This window comes from Salmo salar, chromosome ssa23 (assembly GCF_905237065.1).
Source record: "Salmo salar chromosome ssa23, Ssal_v3.1, whole genome shotgun sequence".
Lineage (NCBI taxonomy): Eukaryota > Metazoa > Chordata > Actinopteri > Salmoniformes > Salmonidae > Salmo > Salmo salar.
The window spans coordinates 40,261,293-40,285,766 of record NC_059464.1 but is presented as its reverse complement, the minus strand read 5'-3'; the positions used below and the strand labels follow the sequence as shown (position 1 = coordinate 40,285,766).

Sequence of the window (24,474 nt, the reverse complement as noted above, 5' to 3'; positions counted from 1 at the left end):
AGGCCAGCATCCCGGAGTCGCCTCTTCACTGTTGACATTGAGATTGGTGTTTTGCGGGTACTATTTAACGAAGCTGCCTGTTGAGGACTTGTGAGCCGTCTGTTTCTCAAATATACAGTGTATTCGGAAAGTTTTCAGACCCCTTCCCTTTTTCCACATTTTGTTATGTTACAGCCTTATTCTAAAACTGATTAAATAAAACATTTTCCTCATCAATCTACACACAATACCCCATAATGACAAAGCGAAAACAGGTTTTGAGAATGATTTGCTAATTTATAAAAAACCTAAATACCTTATTTATATATGTCTCAGCTATGAGACTCGAAATGTAGCTCAGGTGCATCCTGTTTCCATTGATCATCCTTGAGATGTTTCTACAACTCGTTGGAGTCCACTTGTGGTAAATTCAATTGATTGGACACACACCTGTCTATGTTAGGTCCCACAGTTGACAGTGCATGTCAGAGAAAAAACCAACCCATGAGGTCAAAGGAATTGTCTGTAGAGCTCCGAGACAGGATTGTCTCGAGGCACAGATCTCGGGAAGTGTCAGGGCTTTCAGAAGGATCGGACCAATACGCAGCGTGATCGTAGTTCCACATCTTTTATTCAATCGTGAAACTAATGCAATATACAATAAACTTGAAATACAAAACAAGAAAGCCGTGACGCAGAGCAGGCATACACTACTCACAAAATTAACAACCCACGGCATACAAATGGAAAACACCCTACATAAATATGATCTCCAATCAGAGGCAACAAGAAGCAGCTGCCTCCAATTGGAGATCAAAACCCGACATAGAAATAGAAACCCTAGAACCCAAAACATAGAAATAGCAACCCAGACAACCAACCAAACACCCCCTGCCACGCCCTGACCCATCTACTATAGAAAAATGACTTCTTACAATGGTCAGGATGTGACAGTACCCCCCACCCCAAAGGTGCAGACCCCAACTGCACACACAAAAAAAAAAAAAAAACATCCACAAAAACACAAGGGGAGGGTAGGGAGGGCGACAAAAGTCTATGGCGGCTCATGTGCTCCACCCAGAACCCTCCTCTTCTCCCGATCCTCCAGCAACGGAGGTGGCTCTGGCTCAGGGCGTAACCTCCATTCCGCCCGCAGATCCCTCCCTTTCTGTAACATAGGCCTGTGGATCATTATTGGAGGAATCGGACTGTAGATCCTTACCGGAATCCCTGTGCTGTAGACCACTGCTGGAGGTTCCGACCTCCAAGCCGCCGTTGGAGGATCTGGGCTGCAGGCCGCCGCTGAAGGCCCTGGGCTGCAGACCGCCGCTGAAGGCCCTGGGCTGCAGACCGCCGCTGAAGGCCCTGGGCTGCAGACCGCCGCTGAAGGCCCTGGGCTGCAGACCACCGCTGGGGAGCGTCGCTGGAGGCTCCGGGCTGGGGAGCGTCGCTGGAGGCTCCGGGCTGGGGAGCGTCGCTGTAGGCTCCGGGCTGAGGAGCGTCGCTGGAGGCTCCGGACTGAGGAGACGCACTAAGGGCCGAGTGCTCACAGCAGGCACCGGCCGTACCGAGTTATGGATGCATACTGAATGTGGAGCAGGAACCAGTCTCACCGGACTGGGGAGACGCACTGGGGACCGAGTGCTCAAAGCAGGCACCGGCCGTACTGAGTTATGGATACGCACTGAACGTGGAGCAGGAACCGGTCTCACCGGACTGGGGAGACGCACTGGGGACCGAGTGTTCAAAGCAGGCACCGGCCGTACTGGGTTATGGATACGTACTGGAGACTTGATGCATGGTACTGGCTTAGGTGGCGCCAGACTGGTAACACGCACCTCAGGACTTGTGCAGGGAGCAGGAACAGGACACTCCAGACTGGGTATGCGCACTGGAGGTCTGATGCGTGGAACTGGCTTAGGTGGCGCCAGACTGGCAACACGCACCTCAAGACGAGTGCAGGAACAGGACGTACCGGGCTATGTAGGCGAACTGGAGACCTGGCATGCTGAGCAGGCCTACTCCTTCCGGGTTCAATGACCATCCTCGCCCTACACCGGCGAGGAGCTTGCACCGACCGCACAGGCCTGTGAGTGCATATGGGCGATACAGTGCGCACCACACCGTAACTCATCGCTCGCTCCTCAGCACGCCCGCTCCGCCGTGCTATTTCTGCCAGTACTTCTCTTCGGATTCTCGCGCTTGACTCCTTGACTGGCTTTTGTCTGCTCCACGGCTCTCTCCGATAGGCACGGGAAGTTAGATCAGGGCTCCCCCTGATGTCAACGAACTCCCCTTATGCCCCCCCTAAAAGATTTATGGGGCTGCCTCTCCACCTTGATTATTGGTGGATATAGCGCTTCGTAGTATCGTCGCTTCCTCTAATTCCTCCTTCGGGCGACGATACTCCCCAGCCTGGCTCCAGGGTCCTTTTCCATCTAATATTTCCTCCCAAGTCCACGACTCCAAGGACTTTTTCTCAAGCCGCTTGGTCCTTTTATGGTGGGTTGTTCTGTCAGGGCTTTCAGAAGGATCGGACCAATACGCAGCGTGATCGTAGTTCCACATCTTTTATTCAATCGTGAAACTAATGCAATATACAATAAACTTGAAATACAAAACAAGAAAGCCGTGACGCAGAGCAGGCATACACTACTCACAAAATTAACAACCCACGGCATACAAATGGAAAACACCCTACATAAATATGATCTCCAATCAGAGGCAACAAGAAGCAGCTGCCTCCAATTGGAGATCAAAACCCGACATAGAAATAGAAACCCTAGAACCCAAAACATAGAAATAGCAACCCAAACAACCAACCAAACACCCCCTGCCACGCCCTGACCCATCTACTATAAAAAAATGACTTCTTACAATGGTCAGGACGTGACAGGAAGGGTACCGAAAAATGTCTGGATTGTACCTATATATACACAAAACGAATATGGTGCCATAATATATATATATATATATATATATATATATATATATATATATATATATATATATTATGTATATATATATATATATATATATATATATATAGTGTCTATAGACAGTATGGACAGCATATGAATAGAAAAGGTGTGTACAGCAGCAGTTATATAGGATGAGCCTTGACTAGAATACAGTATATACATATGAAATGGGTAAAACAGTATGTCAACATTATTAAAGTGACCAGTGTTCAATGGCTCTAATTCATAGGGCAGCAGTCTCTAAGGTGCAGGGTAGAGAACCGGGTGGTATCCGGATAGTAACAGCGACTAAGGTTCAGAGCAGGGTACTGGGCGGAGGCTGGCTAGTTTTGACTGTTTAACAGTCTGATGGCCTGGAAATAGAAGCTGTTTGTCAGTCAGGTTTGTATCAGGTTAGAAAAAAAACATAGCATTTAACAAGAGACAATTCAGTACAAAACAGCATAGCGTGTCTGAATGTAATTTTCCCCCACATAACTCATACTCTTGTGTAGTGATGTTACGTTTGATACCAGAGCTCCGAGGCATGCGTCGAAATCACTAAGCAGTTAACTTTGAAATAGTTTGCTGATGCATGTATTACTTTATTAGAAACTTTGTTTGATCACTTTATTTTTCAAACCGTGTGTTGCAAAATGCGAGATCCCACTGATTATGCCGTAGTTCCAATGATTTCTTTGGTTCCAAACTGCTTTCAAACACCGACTTCTACTGGACACCATAGTTACAAATATAGTTTGGATTTTGTACAAACATTTTTCACCTGACCGGTAGCTTAGCAATTAGAGTAGGGAACTATGGAACATCATAGGATGTGAGGGTAGGTGGTTGAGGTCGAGTCCTCAACACTATGAACATTGGTTTATGCGAAACCACACTTTCTGCATTGTTCAAATATTTGTGTTTTATTTAATATAGTATTTAAGCTTCTGTCTTAAGCATCCTAATTAATGGCATAGATGCAGTTTTGGAAAAATATTAGTGTAGGCAAAAATGGTAAGCATTGCCTAGTATGGCAACTGCTCGGCCTCCAACCGCAAGGCACTACAGAGGGTAGTGCGAACGGCCCAGGATATCACTGGGGCCAAGCTTTCTGCCATCCAGGACTTTTATACCAGGTGGTATCAGAGGAAGGCCCTAAAAATTGCAAAAGACTCCAGCCACCCTAGTCATAGACTATTCTCTCTGCTACCGCATGGCAAGCGGTACCGGAGAGCCAAGTCTAGGTCCAAGAGGCTTCTAAACAGCTTGTACCCTCAAGCCATACGACTCCTGAATATCTAGTCAAAAGGCTACCCAGACTATTTGCAATGCCCCCCTCACCCCCTCTTTACACCACTGCTAATCTCTGTTGTCATCTTTGCATAGTCACTTTAACAACTCTACCTACATGTACATACTACCTCAGCTAACCGGTGCTCCCCTGTATATAGTCTCACTTTTGTTATTTTACCGCGGCTCTTTAATTACTTGTTACTTTTATCTGTTAGTCTTATTCGTTTTTTTTTTTTTAATTGCATTGTTGGTTAGGATCTCGTAAGTAAGCATTTCACTGTAATGTCTACACGTATTGTATTCTGCACATGTGACTAATACAATTTCATTTTAATAGATAACAAAGCTCTGAGTAAGAAAACATTTTTTGGGACAGTTTCTTTAACATTTCCAAAGCCTAAAGAAAGCCTCAATTTCCCAGCATTACGCTTTCATACACTGTATTAAAGCCATAAAAGTGTCAGCACTCAACCTTATCATGGTGTTGACAATACAACAAAACAGATTAACTGGAATGACATTCACTCTCACGGTTGCGCTAAAATAACTAACTGAAAGCCCCGCCCATAATAAGCCACACCTCCAGTCTTCTGCTTTGACCTCGTGGATCATAGCTCAATAACCCAGCATCAATAACCCAACTTAACCCCCTAGAGTCGATATCCTCACCACCAGGGAAAACTAATTAACATAATACATTTTAAAAAATACAAATCTGTCAGTGTACACTAGAGATATTTAGCATTTGATGCATCTCAATCCACCGCATCCACCGATGTCGCACTTCTGCATTTGCGGTGAAAGGTGACAGAGCTGGAGCGGTGTTTGTCAGACCATGAGACATCCCAAAAATCTGTCTTCTCACAAAATCGGCTGTAGTGTCCGAACAGTTTGGGCTACAGTACACACTAATATGACTCCTCTGTGGAAAGGTGAGACTGTCTAGGACAGGCCTCACAAGACTCGTCTGAAAGTCCCCCGGTACCAGTTGAAGAAATGAATGGAAGTATATATGGAGACTGTTTAGTGCCAAAAATAAGAGGTTAAATACATGTAAAATATATATATATATATAACAAATGTTTCCTGATCTTTCTTATATCTCTCAGATATAGGACAAACACTTCAGAACAAACTTTCTTTAGATTTTTTTTTGGGGGGGGGACCATCTGTCCCATGTACTGAATGTGTTGTTTAATGCGTTTGTATGGGCTAATAGCAGTAAGGTCAAATACAATTTTTCATCAACATTTTTTTGATATACAGTACCAGTCAAAAGTTTGGACCAACCTACTCATTCAAGGGTTTTCCTTAATTTGTAATACTTTCTACATGGTATAATAATAGTGAAGACATCAAAACAATGAAATAACACATATGGAATCACGTAGTAACCAGAAAAATCTAAATATATTTTATATTTGAGATTCTTCAAAGTAGCCACTCTTTGCCTTGATGACAGCTTTGCACAGTCTTGACATTCTCCCAACCAGCTTCATGAGTTAGTCACCTAAATTGCATTTCAATTAACAGGTGTGCCTTGTTAAAAGTTATTTTGTGGAATTTATTTACTTCTTAATACGTTTGAGCCAATCAGTTGTGTTGTGATAAGGTAGGGGTGGTATACAGAAGATAGCACTATTTGGTAAAAGACCAAGTCCATATTATGGCAAGAACAGCTCAAATAAGCGAAGAGAAACGACAGTACATCATTACTTTAAGAAATGAAGGTCAGTCAATATGGAACATTTCTAGAACTTTGTGCAGTCGTGAAAAGCATCAAGCGCTATGATGAAACTGGCTCTCATGAGGACCGCCACAGGAAAGGAAGACGCAAAGTTACCTCTGCTGCATAGAATAAATTAATTTAACTGCACCTCAGATTGGAGCCCAAATAAATGCATCACAAGTTCAAGTAACAGACACATCTCAACATTAACTGTTCAGAGGAGACTGTGTGAATCAGGCCTTCATGGTTGAATTGCTGCAAAGAAACCACTACTAAAGGATACCAATAAGAAGAAGAAGAGACTTGCTTGGTCCAAGAAACACGAGCAATGGATATTTGACCGGTGGAAATCTGTCCTTTGGTCTGATGAGTCCAAATTTGCCAAGAGTAAGTGGGAACTCCTTTAAGACTGTTGTAAAAGCATTCCTCATGAAGCTGGTTGAGAGAATGTCAAACAATGGGTTGTTTGTTATCCAACTGACTGTGTTATGTCCAAAATTTTACCCAAATTTAAAACTTCTTAAGGCTGTCGACAACTTCCGGTGAAATTGGAGGGAGTGCAATTCAGATAAATAATCATTAAAATTATTGATATTAAACATTTAGGTACATACAAGTGTCTTATATCGGTTAAAGCTTAAAGTCTTGTTCATCTAACTGCATTGTCTGATTTACAATAGGCTTTACAGCGAAAGCATGCCATGCGATTGTTTGAGGACAGCACCCCACATCAAAATATTTTTCAACCAGCACAGGCTTCATAAAATCACAAATAGTGATTAAATATTCACTTACTTTTTTTAAATATTCCTCTGATTTGCAATCCAAAGGGTCCCAGCTACAACATGCATGGTCATTTTGTTAGATAAAATCTTTCTTTATATCCCAAAAAGTCAGTTTAGTTGGCCCCATCGATTTGAGTAATCCACTCGTTCAACATGCAGAGAAAGGAATCCAAAAAGCTACCGCTGAACTTTGTTAAAACAAATCAAAATACATTTCTATTTAATCCTCAGGTACCCTAAAATGTAATTAAACTAATATTTCATACGGAAAGAAGTATGTTTGATAGGAAAGCAAAATTAGCAGGTACGAGCGCAGACTGATTTCCAACTCTGACTCCCAGTACTAAAACTCAAAATTCTTCCTTGTTTGGGAAGAAACAAGCCTGAAACCTTGAACAAAGACTGTTGACATCTAGTGGAAGCTATAGGAATTGCAATCTGGGAGCTGGATTTGGATATGACCCTATACGTTCAATTGGAGAAAAAAAACAATTTTCTGGTTGGTTGTTCTTTGGATTTTCTCCTACCATATCAGTTGTGTTATAGTCTCATACATTATTTTAACATTTCTACAAATTGCAAAGTGTTTTCTATCCAATGGTACTAATTATATGCATATCCTTTCTACTGGGCCTGAGTAACAGGCAGTTTACTTTGGGCACGTTAGTCAGACAGGAAGTGGAGAAAAATAGACCCTAGCCTGAACTCAGCATTTGTTTTGTGTGTACAGTCCCCTACAGTCTACTACACAGGATTATTATTGTCTGTGGAATTGAATTGAATGGAAGAGTTCTCCTGCTGCTCTCCAGTCTTTCACTCCAAAATACCATTCACTATCACACAATGCCTGATTGTAGCTATTATATGGCATTGTTGTATGACATATTAAAGCTATAATGAAGTTGTATATAGAATGATTTTAAACACACCGATTGGGGTGTGTGGTGTGTGTGTGTGTGTGTGTGTGTGTGTGTGTGTGTGTGTGTGTGTGTGTGTGTGTGTGTGTGTGTGTGTGTGTGTGGGTGTTCGTGTGTGTACGCATGTGTGTTCTCCCAGGTTCACCCAGTCCCTCCACCTGCACCTGTACATGCCTGCAGGCCTGGCTTTCATGGCTGGGATCACCTCCATCATCTACTACCACAACATAGAGACCTCCAACTTCCCCAAGCTACTGCTAGGTAAGGCTCCTTAAAACGTACCTCCAACTTCCCCAAGCTACTGCTAGGTAAGGCTCCTTAAAACGTACCTCCAACTTCCCCAAGCTACTGCTAGGTAAGGCTCCTTAAAACTGACCTCCAACTTCCCCAAGCTACTGCTAGGTAAGGCTCCTTAAAACTGACCTCCAACTTCCCCAAGCTACTGCTAGGTAAGGCTCCTTAAAACTGACCTCCAACTTCCCCAAGCTACTGCTAGGTAAGGCTCCTTAAAACTTACCTCCAACTTCCCCCAAGCTACTGCTAGGTAAGGCTCCTTAAAACTTACCTCCAACTTCCCCAAGCTACTGCTAGGTAAGGCTCCTTAAAACTGACCTCCAACTTCTCCAAGCTACTGCTAGGTAAGGCTCCTTAAAACTGACCTCCAACTTCCCCAAGCTACTGCTAGGTAAGGCTCCTTAAAACTGACCTCCAACTTCCCCAAGCTACTGCTAGGTAAGGCTCCTTAAAACTGACCTCCAACTTCCCCAAGCTACTGCTAGGTAAGGCTCCTTAAAACTGACCTCCAACTTCCCCAAGCTACTGCTAGGTAAGGCTCCTTAAAACTGACCTCCAACTTCCCCAAGCTACTGCTAGGTAAGGCTCCTTAAAACTGACCTCCAACTTCCCCAAGCTACTGCTAGGTAAGGCTCCTTAAAACTGACCTCCAACTTCCCCAAGCTACTGCTAGGTAAGGCTCCTTAAAACTGATAAATATTGCCTGTAATTTACTGTAAAAATTACATGTTTGATAGTGTTTTTGTGTGTATGCATACAGTGGGTGTGTGCATAAAGCGTGTGTGTGTGCATGTATGCATAAAGTGTGTGTGTGTGCGTGTGTGCATAAAGTGTGTGTGTGTGTGCATGTGTGCGTGCAAACTATGGCAGAATGGTCACCACACTTTAATGCACAGTTCAACCTCACTTTAGGACTAAACATGAAAATGTCCATCTTCAACTGCTGAGGTCTGCCTCTCTGCAGTGCAAAGAAGCCACAGGTTGCAGAAGAGATGCCCAACTACTGTGTGGTCGAGAGCAACCTCTTGCTTTACTGAATGGTGGATAAACCTTGTATTACTCACTGCAGCCTTGTTGCCCCCAAAGGCCTTCTAAGCACAATCAATGAGCAATAAGTGGTTTCATCTAAACCAGAGATGGGCAACTGGTGGGGGGAACTCAGTGGCGGTCTCAACTTCCTGTTGAGTGTTAGAATAGTAGAATACACAAGGTGCAATTTTAAAATGTGGTTGTGCATCAGCAGTTTTTTTTCTTGTTATCAAATCAAATCAAATGTATTTATATAGCCCTTCTGACATCAGCTGATATCTCAAAGTGCTCTACAGAAACCCAGCCTAAAACCCCAAACAGCAAGTAATGCAGGTGTAGAAGCACGGTGGCTAGGAAAAACTCCCTAGAAAGGCCAAAACCTAGGAAGAAACCTAGAGAGGAACCAGGCTATGAGGGGTGGCCAGTCCTCTTCTGGCTGTGCCGGGTGGAGATTATAACAGAACATGGCCAAGATGTTCAAATGTTCATAAATGCTGGTCATGGTCAAATAATAATAATCACAGTAGTTGTCGAGGGTGCAACAAGTCAGCACCTCAGGAGTAAATGTCAGTTGGCTTTTCATAGCCGATCATTGAGAGTATCTCTACCGCGTCTGTCAATGACAGTCACTCAGTCAGCCCATGTCAGTAAAAAAACATTGATTGGTAAATTAGTCTAGCCAGCTATCTAAACTTGTAGTAATGATGGTAAAATTACCAACCGGGGACCTCCATTGATTTTGTTACTCACTGTCACTCAGATATCATATTCAAAACTGCAAACATTGGCAAAATGAGTAGAATTGCAGGAAATTAGCTGTAAAATTGCTAAATCTTCTCTCCTTCCAATGGCCAAATGTGTAGAATTGCAGCGAACATGCTTTAAAACTTGTAATTGTTCTCTCCACTGTCAAGATGGGGCCGCAAAAATATTTTGCTCGCAATGTGGGGGGCCCCCACAACAGAATTTTACTTAGGGCCCCCAAATGGCTAGGGCCGGCTCTGACTGCATGTGTCGGAATGGATAAGCAGACCTGCAAACCACTCATGATTTTCAGATTTTTTTGTGCCCCCCATCAAAGTTGCCCATCCTTGGTCTAAACCATACGCATTACAAATTAACTGTTAATCCAGATGTACAGTTCATTATGTTGAGATGGCTTTCGATCTATAGGTCAGATTGAATGGCTATTAATTATACTGCAGTTCGAGGTAGACAAACAATGTAGTAGAATATTCTATGTGTGTCCGCTGAGCAGGAGTCAGAGATATGATTTGTGTAAAGACTGTATACTTGTATATATTCCAAACTGATGTTAGGTTGAAATGGGATTGTTTTTTTCCAATACTGTGTACTGTAGTTATCCTCGTAAAGAATTTGTATTGAATAAGTAGTGATACAAATGACAGCTGAGAATATTAAAGGTCCTGCACAGTCAACATCATGTTTTTATGAAATTTGATGATATTCAGTGAAACCAGATCAAAGTAGGATGGCCAAAGTATGAAAAATAACTCATAAAAGTACTGGACCCCTCCCCTGTGTCAAAAACTTGGATTCAGACGGCGGGATTATAAGGGCTTTTGTGACATTACAAAACCCCTCTAATTTTAATAATACACCAATGGTAACGTCTTATTCTCTTAACAAATTTAGTACCGCCTTGTAAGCAACATCACAAAAGGCGTGTTCGCAGAGGGGCGTGGGTAACATAGCTAGCTAGGTAGCTAGTCTACTGGTGCCAAAATTTGACTGCAGCGTATCAACAAATATAATGATATGTTTCCCCCCATCTAAGGCAGGGGTCTCAAACAGGTCTATTGCAAGCTAGCAGTAGCTTGCAGCCCACCTATGAGTAGCTCGTGAAACAATTCTGAAAGTACATGCAATTTTCACGTGTTCAACCGAAAAACTGTCATAATAAAATCTCAAATATAATCAATGCAACTTTGACATTATCCCACCCCCGGCCACTATTGGCTTAAAAAGCCAAAACTAACTGCCAATTCATTTCTAGCAATATTGCCTGTCTGTCTGTGTGGTGCGTGTATTTGTCCATCACTCAGTGTGTAGCCAGTTGATGTGATAACCCTCTTGTGGGTTGACAGAAATACTTTTACCAAAACCTTCTCCATTATATGTTAACAGCAAAGTAGGCTTACCTGGCTGAAGTATATCTATTATTTGTTATTTGCAAACTTTGCCATGAAATGAGCAGCAGCAGTACAGAACTGTCCCTAGACCAGTACATTAGATGGCACATTCTTCACTCATTTGATTCGCAATTAAAGGGGATTTATACAAAAATATCAAATGTGTTCATTTTCTTCCAGACCTAAACAAATTCAAATGTGATTTAAGCATTGACATGGACTCAGAACATTGTTGTTTCGCTATGAACAATTGTAATTTTGAGAGTGAAAAACAAAACAAAAATCTAAAACCAGGGAAAATAAAACAGAGAACCATAATTTTGGAAAATATAAAACAGAACATGTGGGGGAAAAAATCGCAGATTTTATAGAGCCTCCTTAGAGTTGTTAATTAACCATTATTTTACCAGGCATATTGACAGAAAACAGAGTGCACTACTTTCTCTTGTACACCAAGGACCTGGGGAAGAGTTGCAGGGGAGGGGAGAGGGGAAGAATGTGCCTATTTGAAAACAATTTAAAAAATGAGTAGCTCACGACATGTTTCCTTTTTTTTAAGTAGCTCTCATGCTAGAAGAGGTTGGAGACCCCTGATCTAAAGCAAAGAGGTTTCCCCTTTCATCTGTAACTGGTATTAGCTAGTTACTGGCTAGTTGGTCTTCAGCCAGCATGGAACAAAAGGGGGGAGGGTTGTTAAAAACTCTGACACAGTTGTCATGAAGAGATATGCCAAATGGAAAATGTGTACAAATTCTTGACATCGTTGATTGTCATGGTTTATGACTAATTTCTGGCAGTCTGGCTCTGTCTTTGGATTGGACGTTGTTTGAGGTGCTTTGTGTTTCAGCAAATTTGCTTGAGATGATCTTACTGCAACACTGCTTCCATGTTGCTTGACATAGGGGGAGAGAAAATGGGTTAGTGTTTAAAATGCAGGCCATGTTTCTGTTATGAACATCTGCAGAATTCATGGGGGAGCTAAGGAAAAATACACCAAATACCAGAATGCTCAGCACACTCTCTCCTACGAGACTCAGTTACCATGGTTTCTCTCCCATCAAAAATGTATGAAGATATAAAAATGACATTTGTCAGGTAATTTAGGATCTGTCTTGGGGATTTAAAATGGATAGCATATGGGAGTGATTTGTCTTTCGACAGGTAGGCACGGTAATTCTGACAGTTTATTACAGCTATTTCTTCCGTATTGACACTGAGTTGTACCATCAGAAATGCTATGACACAAAATGTGAACTAAACTGACAAAAGCAGAGGAAAGAAAGGGAAGATGGATTATAAAATGTATGCATGATATTCATTTCACACTCACTGTGCCTCACAGAAGATAGTCCACTCCTGATGCAGTGTGCAGTTCACCAGAAACACAATTCCTTTGACTTACTCTGGATATCTGCATCATCTGTTAGGAATGTATAGGACATTCCTAACCATTTACATTTATCAGGAGATGACTTGAAATTACTGCCGTGGTCAGACTGAGTGGGGATTTCCTTATGATTCCAGACATGTTCTAATGTTCCTCTCTGATCTTCTCTAAAGCTCTACTGTTCTACTGGGTCTTGGCCTTTCTGATGAAAACCATCAAGTTCGCCAAGTACACGGAGCACGGCATCGGCCTGAGACAACTCCGCTACGGTATCACAGGACTCCTGGCCCTGCTCTACGGACTACTACTGGCTGTGGAGATCAATGTCATACTGGGCAGGGTGAGCATCAGTGTGGGAGGGGGATGGTATTTGTGTGTGCCTTTTTGTGTGTCATCCTAGAGTGAGGTGTGTGTGTGTGTGTGTGTGTGTGTGTGTGTGTGTGTGTGTGTGTGTGTGTGTGTGTGTGTGTGTGTGTGTGTGTGTGTGTGTGTGTGTGTGTGTGTGTGTGTGTGTGTGTGTGTGTGAATTGATTTGACTCAGTGTGACAGGCGGCCATCTCTTTCCTGTGCTTTAATTAGCTCTCCCTTCTTTCAATCTACTGTAGAATTTTAGATGAACCTGCACATTGGATGATCAGTATTGCTGCCTACAGGTCTGCTCATTAGGCTGATAGATCAGGCAGAATATGCTGGGTTGTTGTGACAAACACTTACATGTACCTCTAATAGAGGTTTATGATGAGCTTTTTTGCCTGGATGTCTGGATGAGGCATAATTTTAATCCATGGTCGTTCTGTCTGGAGAAGATGTATCCCTTCTCAGGAAAAAAACTTGTTTTGGGCGGAGCTCGTTAGAATAATACTCAGCATGCTTTTCAAACTGTCAATTTTTACATTACATTTATATTTAGTTAATTTAGCAGATGCTCGTATCAAACCATAGTGCATCTGACTTCTGATACCAATGCAGGGTGAAAAGGAGCCAGAAAACTGTGAACTGCTATACATTTTTTTATTAAAAAGTATTTTGTATTACAGCTCTCGAAAGTATCTTGTTACAAAATACATTGGAGTGTACAGTACTTCAACCCAGAGTAATAACAATGAGAAAATACTCAGCAGTAATTAATATACAGTGAGGGAAAAAAGTATTTGATCCCCTGCTGATTTTGTACGTTTGCCCACTGACAAAGAAATTATCAGTCTATAATTTTAATGGTAGGTTTATTTGAACAGTGAGAGACAGAATAACAACAAACAAATCCAGAAAAACACATGTCAAAAATTTTATTAAATGATTTGCATTTTAATGAAGGAAATAAGTATTTGACCCCTCTGCAAAACATGACTTAGTACTTGGTGGCAAAAACCTTGTTGGCAATCACAGAGGTCAGACGTTTCTTGTAGTTGGCCACTAGGTTTGCAAACATCTCAGGAGGGATTTTGTCCCACTCCTCTTTGCAGATCTTCTCTAAGTCATTAAGGTTTCGAGGCTGATGTTTGGCAACTCGAACCTTCAGCTCCCTCCACAGATTTTCTATGGGATTAAGGTCTGGAGACTGGTTAGGCCACTCCAGGACCTTAATGTTCTTCTACTTGAGCCACTCCTTTGTTGCCTTGGCCGTGTGTTTTGGGTCATTGTCATGCTGGAATACCCATCCACGACCCATTTTCAATGCCCTGGCTGAGGGAAGGAGGTTCTCACCCAAGATTTGACGGTACATGGCCCCGTCCATCGTCCCTTTGATGCGGTGAAGTTGTCCTGTCCCCTTAGCAGAAAAACACCCCCAAAGCATAATGTTTCCACCTCCATGTTTGACGGTGGGGATGGTGTTCTTGGGGTCATATGCAGCATTCCTCCTCCTCCAAACACGGTGAGTTGAGTTGATGCCAAAGAGCTCCATTTTGGTCTCATCTGACTACAACACTTTCACCCAGTTGTCCTCTGAATCATTCAGATGTTCATTGGCAAACTTCAGACGGGCATGTATATGTGCTTTCTTGAGTAGGGGGACCTTGCGGGCGCTGCAGGATTCAGTCCTTCACGGCGTAGTGTGTTACCAATTGTTTTCTTGGTGACTATGGTCCCAGCTGCCTTGAGATCATTGGCAAGATCCTCCCGTGTAGTTCTGGGATGATTCCTCACCGTTCTCATGATCATTGCAACTCCACGAGGTGAGACCTTGCATGGAGCCCCAGGCCGAGGGAGATTGACAGTTCTTTTGTGTTTCTTCCATTTGCGAATAATCGCACCAACTGTTGTCACCTTCTCACCAAGCTGCTTGGAGATGGTCTTGTAGCCCATTCCAGCCTTGTGTAGGTCTACAATCTTGTCCCTGACATCCTTGGAGAGCTCTTTGGTCTTTGCCATGGTGGAGAGTTTGGAATCTGAGTGATTGATTGCTTCTGTGGATAGGTGTCTTTTATACAGGTAACAAACTGAGATTAGGAGCACTCCCTTTAAGAGTGTGCTCCTAATCTCAGCCCGTTACCTGTATAAAAGACACCTGGGAGCCAGAAATCTTTCTGATTGAGAGGGGGTCAAATACTTATTTCCCTCATTAAAATGCAAATCAATTTCTAACATTTTTTACATGCGTTTTTCTGGATTTTTTTGTTATTCTGTCTCTCACTGTTCAAATAAACCTACCATTAAAATGATAGACTGATCATTTCTTTGTCAGTGGGCAAACGTTCAAAATCAGCAGGAGATCAAATACTTTTTTCCCTCACTGTATACAATATATACAGAAATGTCCCTTTTTCAGGACCCTGTATTTCAAATATAATTCGTTAAAATCCAAATAACTTCACAGATCTTCATAAAAAGGGTTTAAACACTGTTTCCCATGCTTGTTCAATGAACCGTAAACAATTAATGAACATGCATCTGTGGAACGGTCGTTAAGACACTAACAGCTTACAGACGGTAGGCAATTAAGGTCACAGTTATGAAAACTTAAGACACTAAAGAGGCCTTGCTACTGACTCTGAAAAACACCAAAAGAAAGATGCCAAGGGTCCCTTCTCACCTGCGTGTACATGCCTTAGACATGCTGCAAGGAGGCATGAGGACTGCAGATGTGGCCAGGGCAATAAATTGCAATGTCTGTACTGTGAGACAGCTGATTGTTCTCGCAGTGGCAGACCACGTGTAACAACACCTCTACAGGATCGGTACATCTGAACATCACACCTGCGGGACAGGTACAGGATGGCAACAACAACTGCCCGAGTTACACCAGGAACGCACAATCCCTCCATCAGTGCTCAGACTGTCCGCAATAGGCTGAGAGAGGCTGGACTGAGGGCTTGTAGGCCTGTTGTAAGGCAGGTCCTCACCAGACATCACCGGCAACAACGTCGCCTATGGGCACAAACCCACTGTCGCTGGACCAGACCGGACTCACGGTTTTGTCTCACCGGATTCGCGTTTATCGTTGAAGAATGAGCGTTACACCGAGGCCTGTACTCTGGAGCGGGATCGAGGTGGAGGGTCTGTCATGGTCTGGGGCGGTGTGTCACAGCATCATCAGACTGAGCTTGTTGTCATTGCAGGCAATCTCAACGCTGTGCGTTACAGGGAAGACATTCTCCTCCCTCATGTGGTACCCTTCCTGCAGGCTCATCCTGACATGACCCTCCAGCATGACAATGCCACCAGCCATACTGCTCGTTCTGTGCGTCATTGCCTGCAGACAGGAACGTCAGTGTTCTGCCATGGCCAGCGAAGAGCCCGGATCTCAATCCCATTGACCATGTCTGGGACCTGTTGGATTGGAGGGTGAGGGCTAGGGCCATTCCCCCCAGAAATGTCCGGGAACTTGCAGGTGCCTTTGTGGAAGAGTGGGGTAACATCTCACAGCAAGAACTGGCAAATTTGGTGCAGTCCATGAGGAGGAGATGCACTGCAGTACTTAATACAGCTGGTGGCCACACCAGATACTGACTGATACTTTTGATTTTGACCCCCCCTTTATTCAGGGATACATTATTCCATTTCTGTTAGTCACATGTCTGCGGAACATGTTCAGTTAATGTCTCAGTTGTTGAATCTTGTTATGTTCATACAGATATTAACACATGTTAAGTTTGCTGAAAATAAATGCAGTTGACAGTGAGAGGATGTTTCTTTTTTTGATGAGTTTATTTCAAATACATGTAGCATGAATACTGCCCATCTCTGCCTGTATCTATAGTTTTTCAACCGAATGAGTACAAAAATTGTTGCAGGCTAGTAATTAATTAAAAATAAATCTTACGTTTTTGGTTTTACATGCTGGGCCAATTCTCTGTTTGTGTTTATAAATAGCAGTGTGTGTGGAAGTTGTGTGTGGATGTCTATGCCGTAATTCTTCAGTAACCTAGTTTCCCCCAAGCTGAGACTCTCACTGCTGAATTGAGCTGAACTGACTGTGTTACTTAGGAACAAAAGTGTTGCATAGAGTAAAACACTAATGCAATATTCACTGCATGAGAAACTAGGCAATGCTCCCGTTTCAGCACTCAGGGTACCAGAGGTGTACCTCACTGTTAGGCCTAGTGCAGGCCTTACTTCTTTCTCTCCTCTCCTTTCATCTATTCTCATCCTTTTCTCTTCTCGTTTCTTCTCTTCCATTTCTCTTCTCTTGTCTTCTCTTGTCTTATTTTCTCTTCTCTTCAACATACAGTACCAGTCAAAAGTTTGGACACATACTCATTCAAGGGTTTTTCTTTATTTTTACTATTTTCTACATTGTAGAATAATAGTGAACACATCAAAACTATGAAATAACACATATGGAATCATGTAAATTTGTATCCAAAAAAAGTGTTAAACAAATCAAAATATATTTTATATTTGATCATTTTCAAAGTAGCCACCCTTTGCCTTGATGACAGCTTTGCACACAATTGGCATTCTCTCAACCAGCTTCACCTGGGATGCTTTTCCAACAGTCTTGAAGGAATTTACACATATGCTGAGCAGTTGTTGGCTGATTTTTCTTCACTCTGCGGACCAACTCATCCCAATCCATCTCAATTGGGTTGAGGTTGGGTGATTGTGGAGGCCAGTGATAATCCCACTAAGTGCAAACCACATGGGATGGCGTATCACTGCAGAATGCTGTGGTCGCCATGCTGGTTAGTGTGCCTTGAATTCTAAAATCACAGACAGTGTCACCAGCAAAGCACCCCCACGCCATCGCACCTCCTCTTCCATGCTTCGCAGTGGGAACCACACATGAGGAGATCATCCGTTCACCTACTCTGTGTCTCACGGCAGTTGGAATCAAATTTGGACTCTTCAGACCAAAGGACAGATTTCCACCTGTCTAATGTCCATTGTTTGTGTTTCTTGGCCCAAGTATCTTCTTATTATTGGTGTCCTTTAGTAGTGGTTTCTTTTCGACCATGAAGACCTGATTCACGTCGTCTCCTCTGAACAGTTGATGTTGAGATTTGTCTGTTACTTGAACTCTTTGAAGCATTTCTTTTGGCTGCAATCTGAGGTGCAGTTAGCTCTAATGAATTTATCCTCTGCAGCAGAGGTAACTCTGTCTTCCTTTCCTGTGGCGGTCCTCATGAGAGCCAGTTTCATCATAGTGCTTGATGGTTTTTGCGACTGCACTTGAAGAAACTTTCCAGATTGACTGACATTCATGTCTTAAAGTAATGATGGACTGTCGTTTCTCTTTACAATGTAAAAAATTAAGAAAAACCCTTGAATGATTAGGTGTGTCCAAACTTTTGACTGGTACTGTAGCTCTAAAACTGAAAAGCTTAAGTAAACACAATTCAGGGGTTTTATTTCAGTGTCTAATACAGGGAGGCTTTTCTTTGTTATCGCTATTTCTGACTTTTGTTACTCCTCTTCTTGGCTGCTAACTGTTTGTAATGATTTGTCTGCTGGGCGCTGTTCTCAGATAATTGCATGGTTTGCTTTCGCCGTAAAGTGTTTTTTTAAGTCTGACACAGCGGTTGGATTAACAAGAAGTTTATCTTTAAGCTTGTGTATAACATTTGTATCTTTTATGTATGTTTATTATGAGAATTTCAGTTTTGTTGAGTTTCACGCTCTGCAATTTCACCGTATGTTGTTTGAGACAGTGGATTACTGAACAAAACGCGCTAACAAAACGGAGGTTTTTGGATATAAAGAGGGACTTGATTGAACACAACAAACATTTATTGGGTAACTGGGAGTTTTGTGAGTGTAACCATATGAAGATCATCAAAGGTAAGTGATTCATTTTATCGCTATTTCTGACTTTTGTTACTCGTCTACTTGGCTGGTTACTGTTTGTAATGATTTGTCTGCTGGGCGCTGTTCTCAGATAATTGCATGGTATGCTTTCGCCGTAAAGTCTTGTTGAAATCTGACACCGTGGTTGGATTAACAAGAAGTTAATCTTTAAACCGATGTATAACACTTGTATGTTTCATGAATTTTTATAATGAGTATTTCTGTTTTTGAATTAGTAACGTAGTTCATTGCATTGTTCACATTTGTATGAGCAAAATATTTTTCTCCCTCTGTTTCTCTCCCTATGTCCCTTCACACAGCGCTACCTGTGTTTCACTGAGGCTACAGAGGTGAAGCCTCCAGAGGACCTGCAGGACCTGGGGGTGAGGTTCCTGCAGCCCTTCGTCAACCTGCTGTCCAAGGCCACCTATTGGTGGATGAACACATTCATCACGGCAGCCCACCGCCGCCCCATCGACCTCAAGGTCATCGGCAAGCTGCCCATCGCCATGCGAGCCCTCACCAACTACCTGAAGCTCCGCAAGGCTTTCGAGAGCCAGAGGGTAAAGGTAGTAATACTACTTTACTTCTCTCACACAGAGAGAGAGAGAGAGAGAGAGAGAGAGAGAGAGAGAGAGAGAGAGAGAGAGAGAGAGAGAGAGAGAGAGAGAGAGAGAGAGAGAGAGAGAGAGAGAGAGAGAGAGAGAGAGAGAGAGAGAGAGAGAGAGAGATGTGCCTTGCATTGTCCAGTGAATTGTAGCGTTACCACCCATGACTCTATTTGGTAGTGATAGAGAGCGCGTTGTTGAATTCATTCATGTTCTGTCCTGTGGTCTTCAGCTTGTTCCTATTGGAGGTGAATCTTATCGTTACAATTGAACTCTTTAGGACATATCTTCAAATATATCAGAAGGCCTTAATTTGATGGCAAAGTTTTACTCTAACACAGTGGTGTTATAAATCTCTTGATTTTCAGGCCACATCAGGCCTGCAAGGTATATTATACTAGTGATGTGTAATTCCTATCACAATCCAGAGTTAGGACATCCAAGAGTTGGAATTTTATTCATCCGCAACCTACATTCAGAATGACTGCCTGGGTTAGGAACATAGCGAGGAGACTACCTAAACCATTTAAACTAACAGGTGCAATAAATCAAACTAACTGATTGAATTAGTTTAGTGAAATGTATGTTATTTATCTGTGTGTTGCATAAGATTAATCAATCAATGTACATGCAAAAACACAGATATTAAAAACAATCCTAAAAATGTCTACCTGCAGTAGAGCATGCTGGGAAATCTGATAATGATGGGCGTGGTTTTGATGGGAACGTTTAAGCTCCACAGAGTAAAACTGACACAATCACACTCTCACACTCAGCACTAGTTATTAACACCAACACTGGGGTTATTTTACACCACTGAGTGTTAATTTCACACTTAGAGAGTTCATTTTTCTCCTGAATCAACACTAGAAATGTTCCACTGAAAAATCAACACTGGGTAACACTGGCCAATTTGCTGTGAGGAAATGAATCTGCAGAGTTTTGCTGTTTGGCAGAGAAGCTTTATAACCAGGGGATCTGCTTAGAGAGAGAGAGAGAGAGGGAGAGGGGGAGATAAATAGATATGGAGAGAGAAAGAGAGTGAGAGAGAGAACCCTCACCAATTATTGTAAATGTTGATTTATAACATCATGCAAATGTCCAGCATGAATAAGGTCCCTAAAATATAAATATATGACAAAAGAGGACATTCATCTGCAGAGTTTTGCTGTTTGGGAGAGAAGCGTTATAAGGATCAGCTTGAATGTTCCACACAGCGACGAATAAATACATTATCAAGCCTTTATATAAGAGCAGATTGCACAGTATGTTTGGGTTGATTTGGATGATCCTCTTGAAGCATGACATCCTGTTTCCATTGCTTTGCGTCATTGCAGCTTGTCAAGTTGGATTGTGTGAAAATGGGAATAGGAATAATTAATTGAGTTGTTCTCCAATGGCCTGTCCTGGTTTGACATCTCAGTTTAATTGCAGCAATTAAACTGAGATGGATCTTCCAGGTAATCATTGTTCTCTATTGTTATAAAACTGAACTGTCATATCCCCACTCACACGCACACACTTCCCACTTGTTTCCCATGAAAAGTCAAGTGCTTTCACCCTGCGTGGGGTCCGAGAGTTCCATCGTTCACAGTAGAATGAGAATGACCTTTGCCCCTTTTAGTTTAGTGTTTCTGTTCTCCTCTCCTTCATCCCTCTGCTTCATCCTTCCATCTCTCTTATCCTTCTCTCCTGCCAGAAGGAAAACCCTGACCCTTCTGTGACCCTTAACCTCTGTGCTCTGCTGCGTGCTGCTGTGTCTCGCAGCTTCTGACCGTCTCATTGTCTGCATCTAACAGGCTATTCACAGAGACTGGCTTGGGCCTAGAGCAGTGACCCGAGCATGGGGTGGGTTGAAACAGGTGCAGGGTTAAACAAGCACATGGGTATTTACACTGCAGCACTAGAATATGCGGTCAGAATGATTTTCAGTAGAGTATTTTGTCATTACTGTGGAACTAGAAAGCCATATATATGCATACATATTAAATCCATGTTGAGGTCCAGTGTGTAGAGTGACAAATCCTATATGAGCCTGAATGCAAGGTGTATGTAATGGCTTGGTATGGGACGTGTATGTAACAGATGTCACGCTGCTTACTTAGCAAATAATTCATGAAGCTCGAACCCAAGACTTCTGGCTTGCTAGCACGCGTCACCGCCCTCCCGACGCGTCTTACCAGTCCGCGAGAAAAGCTAGCTATGCGCTGGCGCAAGTAGGGACACTTCAGGCTGAGGAGCGAGTTTCACACATCCCTATGGGCTACATGTACATGTGTATGTATCCAAGAAACTGGAAAGTTTCAGAAGTGAATGTGATTTAACAGGAGCAGAAGAACCGAATTTGGTTTATTTATGTATTTGCACCTGTGCTCTCTGCATCAAAGAGCCTGACCTGAGAGTGTCTCCAAGCTGCCTCCAAGCCAGGCCAATCCCCCCCTAGAGAAGAGTGGGAAAAGTAGGAGGACACACACATCACACACAACACACACACACACATCACACACACACACACACACACACACACACACACACACACACACACACACACACACACACACACACACACACACACACACACACACACACACACACACACACACAGTCTTCTTTAAGATTGCTTACCTCTGCAGCCAAAGTAGCCAGATGTTGTCCCTGATCTTCACTAACTCTAAATGTCTAATCACACAACGCATTCTCAGCGGGGTTGACTACAATCAATATTTCAACATTCAAAATGTTTGGCCTTCATGCAGCGTACATGGAGTGTTTCAACCTTTTGAGATCGGACAAACTATTTGATTGCACACAAACACGTGAATGCCTGAATGCCTGAATGCTGGTGTATTGTCAGATCTGAGCGAACTTCTTCTGTTAAGTCCCATTGTGTGATGTGCTGATGTCACAGTAGCCTGAGTCATTAAGACTGAAGTCAGGAGATGGCAAACTGGGAAGACATCATTACTAAGGAACCACTGATAGAAAAAGCATGAGAACTACGCACTTCTCATTCTCCCCTCATTAAACACCGAATACCATTAAACACTGAATACCATTCAACACTGAATTCCATTCAACACTGAATTCCATTAAACTCTGAATTATATTAAACAGTGAATTCCATTCAACACTGAATGCCATTAAACACTGAATTCCAGGTTCCATGGAGGTTCCTTTTCTGTAGGTGTGATTCTCACTGGCTCCTGATCACATTGGGTATGCAGGTTTTTGTTCCAGCTAATTATCTTTTCATGTTCCTTTAACAGCCTTTTGAGGAATGGCCTTGTTTTGCTCGTGTATAAAAAACACAGGGAATAATTGGAACTTGGGTAGGACTGTACATGGACATTTGACTTTTCACTGTTTTTCCTGATACAACCATGATGTCCTTCCTCTTGCAGAGGCCTCTGGGCTCCATGCCGCAGGGCCCTAAGTGGATCTGGAGGGCCCTACGCCAGGCGTTTGGACGGCCCCTCATCATCAGCATCACGTTCCGCTTCCTGGCTGACCTGCTGGGCTTCGCTGGGCCCCTCTGTATCTCTGGCATCGTCCATCACATCAGCAAGGACAACAGCACCATACAGCCCCCGGTGAGAAGACATTATACGTACACCAGTAGACGGCTGCTGAGGGGAGGATGGCTCGTAGGAATGGCTGGAATGGAGTCATTAGATTGGTATCAACCACATGTTTGATACCATTCCATTGACTCCATTCCAGGCTTTATTATGAGCCGTCCTCGAACGTATGTAAGGTTGAATACAACCTTGCATACGTTGAAAGGTCTATAATTTTTACACAAACCAAGTTAACATAAGCCCTAGATGCCTTCAACTTATAGGCATGCCTAATTTAGACATATTTTTTAACAACGTGATGTTTTGCTCCAAATGGATAACTCATGATCCATAAGAGTAGGAGTAAAATGTCTCTATTCTCATAACTTATGACCAATACTCTACTCTGAGACGCTTTGTGGATACGAGCCCAGGTCTCCATTCTGATATGACATTTACTATCCTCCTCCAAGCACAACTGTCCTCAAAGGTGAAATCCTTGAGGCTAATGACTAATGTGCTGCTGTCTGTTTGTCTGCTTGTCTCTCTGACTCCTCTCACAATCCACTCAGAGAAAGACATGGACGCATCTGTCAATCTGTCAGATCTCCTGTACAGACCCCAGTCAGATCCTCTCTCCTGCTGTAATGATTGATTCTCAGTTAATGGTTTGAAAGTCACAGAGTTGAATAGTGTAATATTGCTGTAGCTCCTCATAGAAGGCAAATAAGGTATGCCCTCTCCTCCGGGAGTATGCCCTCTCCTCCGGGAGTATGCCCTCTCCTCCGGGAGTATGCCCTCTCCTCCTCTCCTCCAGGAGTATGCCCTCTTCTCCGGGAGTATGCCTTCTCCTCCGGGAGTATGCCCTCTCCTCCGGGAGTATGCCCTCTCCTCCGGGAGTATGCCCTCTCCTCCGGGAGTATGCCCTCTCCTCCGGGAATATGCCCTCTCCTCCGGGAGTATGCCCTCTCCTCCGGGAGTATGCCCTCTCCTCCGGGAGTATGCCCTCTCCTCCAGGAGTATGCCCTCTCCTCCAGGAGTATGCCCTCTCCTCCAGGAGTATGCCCTCTCCTCCAGGAGTATGCCCTCTGCTGAAGAAAAGGTCTTTGATGATTTTGTTGAATGTCACCGAGTTAGTTACACAATAGAATTCCTAAAGAGGAGCTGATTTGGAAACATTGGGTGGCCGTGTTGTCTGTAGTCACTCATAGAAGGCATATGGTGTTCTCCTCTGTCTCCATCTTGACAGTGTGTTTGATCCAAGGGGAGACTAAAATAGTCGCCCCCGGAAGAGATGAGATATTAAGCTAAAAATATCACCATTAGACTGACAAGAAAAGGCTGTGTAGTCAACTGATAAATGCATTGTCATGGAACTTGGCAATAGGGGCAGCAGTTAGCCTAGTGCTTAGAGCATTGGACTAGTATCCGAAAGGTTGCTGGATCGAATCCCTGAGCTGACAAGTTAAAAATCTGTCATTCTCCCCCTGAACAAGGCAGTTAACCCTAGGTTGTAATTGAAAATAAGACTTTGTTCATAACTGACTTGCCTAGT

The 24,474-nt window shown here is 43.0% G+C and overlaps 1 protein-coding gene across 3 annotated transcripts in view; it reads left to right on the top strand.

Moving 5' to 3' along the window:
- LOC106584588 (ATP-binding cassette sub-family C member 8) overlaps nt 1-24,474 on the top strand; it is a 181,053-nt gene that overhangs the window by 20,116 nt on the left and 136,463 nt on the right. Inside the window, exons 3-6 of one of the 3 annotated variants that reach the window (XM_014170042.2) lie at nt 7,806-7,927; nt 12,703-12,869; nt 19,075-19,317; nt 22,764-22,952. In XM_014170042.2, coding sequence (XP_014025517.2) covers nt 7,806-7,927; nt 12,703-12,869; nt 19,075-19,317; nt 22,764-22,952 — 721 coding nt within the window. Of the gene's footprint in view, nt 1-7,805; nt 7,928-8,292; nt 8,634-12,702; nt 12,870-19,074; nt 19,324-22,763; nt 22,953-24,474 lie in introns of those variants that run through there. The other 2 variants (XM_014170041.2, XM_014170048.2) reach the window with 2 other exon arrangements.